General features: G+C 56.9%; 1 protein-coding gene across 1 annotated transcript in view; it reads right to left on the bottom strand.

Moving 5' to 3' along the window:
• LOC104406254 (transcription factor 4-like) overlaps positions 1-2,318 on the bottom strand; it is a gene marked incomplete at both ends in the record, with an annotated part of 2,870 nt that extends 552 nt beyond the window's left edge. Inside the window, 3 exons of the mRNA XM_010015186.1 lie at positions 396-528; positions 1,452-1,585; positions 2,213-2,318. Of these exons, the coding sequence (XP_010013488.1) occupies positions 396-528; positions 1,452-1,585; positions 2,213-2,318 (373 nt within the window). The remainder of the gene's footprint in view (positions 1-395; positions 529-1,451; positions 1,586-2,212) is intronic.
• Positions 2,319-5,624: the final 3,306 nt, after the last annotated feature.

Genomic DNA, 5,624 nt, shown 5'->3' with positions numbered 1-5,624 from the left:
CTTCTTGTCGTGGCCCCCCCAGCATGAGGTTTGCTCCCAAAATCCCAGCCTGCTTTGGGTTGGAAGGGACCTTCAAGCTCCTCGAGTTCCAACACCTCCCGCTAGAGCAGGTTGCTCCAAGCTGCCCTCGAACCAGGGATGGGGCAGCCCCAGCTCCTCTGGAGCATCTAGGGCTGGTGTTGATGGATCTTCTTCTCCATCAGCCAAGTCCACATCTGTACCATGGAACGGGCTGGCCTGGATGGGACCTTCAAGCTCCTCTAGTTCCACCAGCCCAGCAGAAGACACGAGGGGAGGAGGCGAAGCTCAACCCCGCCGTCCTCACCACGTCCTTCTCCCCCTCGGCCTCTGGAGGCCAGAGGAGCAACGGAGCAGCCGAGATGACCTCAACTCACCCATGATGGTGTCGGTGCCGTTGGCCGGGGGGGTGCAAGAAGAGGCGCTGTAATGGTTGGTGCCGCTGCGGTGGAAGGTGGACATCGGAGGAAGGCTGGAGTTGATGTCTGCTGAGGAGTGCGATGGGTAGCTCTGCATGGAGAAAGGCAAGAGTTGGAGCACGAAGAGCATGGTCACACTGAGTACCAAGCTGCTTCTGGTGGCCTCAGCCCAAGCGGGACGGCGCTTGGGTGAAGAGAAGAGCAGCCCATTGACCTAAGAGGAGCTTGATGCCTTCTGGAGGAGACACCTACCTCCTATGAGGTGTCACCTACCTACATAGGACACCTACCTACATAGGTGACACCTACCTAGATATGGAGAAATAAGCCCTATGGATGGTCCCCACCTGATGCTGGTACATCAGAGAGGTCCATAAGTAAGAAGGTACATCACAGAGGTCCCCAACTGATGCTGGTACATCAGAGAGGTCCATAAGTATGATGGTACATCACAGAGGTCCCCACCTGATGCTGCTGCATCACCGAGGTCCCCAACTGATGGTGGACCATAACGCTGCAGAAGAAGTCAAGAAAGGTTTGGGGATGGTATCAACCAAACCTTTATGAGAGGGACACCTTCTGGCTGGAGGAGAAGCCCTCCAAGGCTTGCTGTGGCCATCAAACCCAAGCTGGGACTAGGAGACATGTTTGGCTGCTCTATGGTGGCTCAAGGTCTCCAGGGGTGGGTCACCGTGGACCTTCGAGTTGTCCAAGCAAGCGGGGGCCAACAGGCGGCTTTAGTAGCTCCGTGGCTGGAGCAACAGGGACCTTCATTCCTGAGCCACCCCACTCAGACCAGCAAAGGACCCATATCCTGTGACCACCCGAAGGGTGCCGAAGGTCCACCTTGAGCTCAAGGCACGTTCTCCCTACGAGCTTCTGGATGGAGCTGCTGCTCCCCGATGGCAACAGGACCTCGATGCAACCATCCCCTCGCCCAAGAACCTCGCTGGTGTTGAGTAGGTCAACCCAAAGGCACGTCCTCACCACGAAGACCAAGCCACGTGCTCTTACCAAGCGGTCGTGCGGGTGCAGGCTGCAGTAGCTGCTGGACTGGGGGATGTGGGAAGAGTTGCCCAACATGCCCCCATAGCCAGGTTGGTTCATCCCACTGGAGGAGCTCCATGGGTCACTGCTGTGATGGCCATCTGGGAGACAAGAGGGAACAGGCATCGAGTCAGCATGGAACGGGCCGGGATGGAAAGGACCTTACTACGGTCATCTAGGTCCAACTAGGGCCACCTTCCATCAGGGTGCTCCAAGCCCTGTTCAACCTGGCCTGGAGCAAGGCCAGGGATGGAGCATTCCCAACTGCTTTGGATAAGCTGGGCCAGTGCTTCCCGCTCTCCCAGTGAGGAATTGCTTCCTTAGATCCCACCTAAATCCCCCTTTGTCCTCTCCACTCCCCCCTTCACGTGGAGGGGACGTAGGAACGGAGGTTCTGTTCCTGCAAGTGGGAATGCCATGGAAAAGACAAGGGGCGACGGCCACAACTTACTCCTGAGGACATTCCCACTGGACACAAATGCTTCCCAATGGGAACAAGCACCCACTGGAATCGTCTCCCCAAGGAAGTGGGGGACTCCCCAAGGTTGGACACTTGGGTGGACAAAGGGCGCTGGGACACGTAACTTAGGACCTGTCTGGCCTAAAAAGGTTGGAGCAGATGATCCTTGAGGTCGCTCCCCCCCTGGAATTCCATGAGTAGGGAACCCCTTCCCATCCCTTTCCCTAAATCCTTTGACAGAGGAAAGAGATGGGACCCAATTCCTTACCTTGCATGAAGAAGGAGCTTGGGAAAGTGCTGGCTGCTGGTTTGGAGGATGGATAACCTGGAGAATCCCGGTTGTAGTCGGCAGTGCTGGCTGACGGGGCATAGACCTAAGGGAAAAGAGGCCCTTTGAGCTGGGAATGGCAGGAAGCAGGGAAGAAGGAGGGAGTTTCCACCTCGTTCGCTTGGAATCCCTTCCCCAAATCCCCCCCATTCCTCTTTCCCAGTCTAAAATCCTGCTTGGAAATGAATGCAGCTTCCAAAGGCTGTTTTCCAGCTTGGAATGGCCCCTGAATGAAGCCATAGGTGTTGCTCCTCAGGCTTGAGTATCTCCTACGAGGCCTTTACTCACAGGCGGAAGCACCGTGAGAAGGTCCCGCCGTTCCTTTCCCAAGCTACAAAAGGATGAAGCCCGGAATAACGACCGCAGCTCAAGGCATGAAATTCCCACAGATCAAGAAAAACCTGGATGTCCACAAGATGAGAGGGAAAACTCCTCCTCCCTCTGGATTTCGGGTCATTCCCTGTGCCATGAACCTCATCCCTGTGCCAAAACCTCATTTCATTCCATGTCTTTCCTACTACACCGGAGCCTTCTCCGAGGTGTCCTTGGAAAACACCACATCAAGTTCTCCCTTTCCTTCACTTCAACCTAAAGAGCATCAAAATCCCAAAGGAAAGCCCTAAAATCCACCCCCCTCCCCCCCGAAAAAGGCAGGATGAGTGGAATTTCTCCTTCCCATAGGAATTCATTCCCTCTTTTCCGTATCCTATGTTCCACCTCCTGCAGGAGGTCCCACTAAAGGCCTGGCATCTCCTCGATGCATACGGACACCTTCCAGAAAGCAGGAAGAAGATCCTCAACGTGGCAGAGAGGCTGCTCCGACATTCCCAGCTCATGGAGAATGGGAAAGGAAACCCACCAGCCAAGCACGGGTGATGGAGGGCTTGGAATGGCATCAAGCGGTTGGGATACAAGGAGAAGCAAGCTCCTTACTCAACCCATCCCAAGCCAAAGAGCAGGGATGAAGGGAGGTGGGATACAGAGTGATGTCTTCCCAACGTGCTTCCAGGCTCCCAGAGTAAGGAGACATGGAATGGGAATAGGCAGCCTGGAATTGCAGCAGCTCGATGAGCCGGAACATCCTTCCTGGAGTCATGGAATGGGTTGGAAGAGACCTTCAAGCTCCAACCTGGCCTTGAACCTGCCAGGGATGGGGCAGCTTCTCCTTCCAACCCATCCCCATGTCCCCCCAGCGAAGAACTTCCCGAGATCCCACCTAATTCCTCCCTCTTCCAGTTGCAAGCCCCAAACTCCTCATCCCATCCCTACATCCCTTATCCAAAGCCCTTTCCCAGCTTCCTGGAAGCTGCTCCAAGGTCTCCACGGAGCCTTCTCCACTCCCACAGCCTTGGAGCTGCTCGTTGCCCGCTCCTACAACTGGGTTGCTCCCAGGAGGAAGCTCCCGGCGCTGGTGCACTGGGGGAAGAGGAGCCCCTGCTCGATGGGTGCGTGGCCAAGGGTGGCTCCTCCTCGGGCTCTACCGGTGGTGGAGCACCAGGGACCTCAAGCAGAAGACCCGGAGGGGCAGCAGCTCCACTCGCAGCAGTACTAAGGGCTTGAGACCAGGAGTAACCCAGTTGTAGGCGAGGGGAAGCAGCAGCTCCGAGGCTGAAGCCCATCACTCTTCCTCCTCGGAGAGCCACCAAAAGGCCACGTCCGGCTGCTCTCCTCACCCCTCCCGATCCCCCCTTCTCCAGCCTTAAGGATCGCGCCCATCCCGTGCTCCGTTCCCTATCCCAGCTTCCCAGCCCCAAAGGGCACGGTGGGAAGCGCAGCTCCTTCCATTCCAGCCACATGTGAGCAAGGGAAGAGGAGGAGGGAAAGGAAGAGGAGGAGAAGGAGGGAGAGGAGAAGGCGGGGAGGGGGGGGGATGGGATGGGATGAAAAGCACATTCCCAAGCTGGGCCGGAAGGAAAAGCCACCCACCTCAAGCCTGGATTTCTTCTCCCAACCTGCAATTCCATCAATCCAAACCAGCTGTCGGCTCTTCCAGATCTTTCTCCTAAGCTCTGGACTTGCCATCAAGTGGTAATTGAGAGCAGATGAGGTCCAGCACATCAAACCATCTGGAGTCAACCCACATCCTCCCCCCCCCTCCCCTTCAAGCCCAGGAGAGGGATGGAATTCCAAGGTTTGCGAAGCCGGGAAGAAAGGGAACAAGTGGTGGGAAGCTGGGAAGCACCTGCCCGGCAAAGCGGCCCCAAGGGCCAGGGGCTTGATGGCAACGGGTGGTCACAAAACCCCCCAGATCCCTTTCGTGGCCAGACCCCCGCCTCTGGGCTTCCAGCATGGAATCATGGAATGGTTCGGGCTGGAAGGGACCTTAAAGCTCATCTAATTCCAGGGATAGGGCTGGCCTTGGCCACAGCCCCAGCTTCTCCTTTCAACCCATTCCAAGCGGCCCAGCACCTTCACCCAACACTTGCCTCTTCCACTTGGATGCCCAAAGTCATCCCATCCCTAAATCCCTGCCTCCAAAGCCCCTCTCCATGTTCCTCAGAGCACCGGGAGCTGCTCCAAGGTGCCCTCAGAGCCTTCTCACTGCATCTCCTCTGGACCTGCTCCATGTCCCTCTTGCGTTGGGGGCACCAGAGCTGGATGCGGGACTTTGGAAGAGGTGGGGGGAGGGAAGCTTCTTTCCTCCTTCCATCCCACCCGGAATGATGTTCTAAGCCTGGAGATCCTGCTTAGTCCAAATGTCTTCCAGATGGGGAATTGCGCAGCTCGGAACGCCCAATGTGAACGACGGGTCAGCTCCAGCAGAGGGAAGAAAGGAATTCCAGGCTGATGTAATCTCCCAACGGAACAGAAATAGAGCTGGAATTGTTCTCCTCCAGCCGGATTTGGGGCCGCTCTTTGTCTTCCGCTGGCCCGAAGCACCACCGAAGACGTGCCACCACCGCGCGAGAGGTCGGGCGCTCCGACACGCCGGCGTTCCTTTGGGATCGCCGAGGAGGAGGAGGAGGTGGAGCTCATCCAAGAGGCCCAGCAACCCATAACCCTTTCCAGCTCGGGAAGGGAAAGGAGGAGAGAGAAGAAGGGATGGAATGGTGGAACGGGACCCTTCCCAATGGATGGGACCTTCAAGCTCATCCCGATCCGAGCCTTTGGGACAGCTTCCGCTGGAGCAGGTTGCTCCAAGCTCCATCCAACGTGGCCTTCAACACTTCCAGCTTCTCCCTCCAACCCATCCCAACATCCCACCACCCTCAGAGGGAAGAACTTCCAAGCTCCCATTGACTCCAGTGGGAATGAAGGTTTGGGTGAGGAGCACGGATTCCACCTTCTCATCAGCGGGGATTTGGGGACGCCAGCCCCTCAAATCCACCTTGGATACGGGGCTGTGGCCTTC

This window comes from Nestor notabilis, unplaced genomic scaffold (assembly GCF_000696875.1).
Source record: "Nestor notabilis isolate BGI_N333 unplaced genomic scaffold, ASM69687v1 scaffold15405, whole genome shotgun sequence".
NCBI lineage: Eukaryota > Metazoa > Chordata > Aves > Psittaciformes > Psittacidae > Nestor > Nestor notabilis.
The sequence above is the reverse complement of the archived record's forward strand: the minus strand, read 5'-3'. Positions and strand labels throughout refer to the sequence as shown.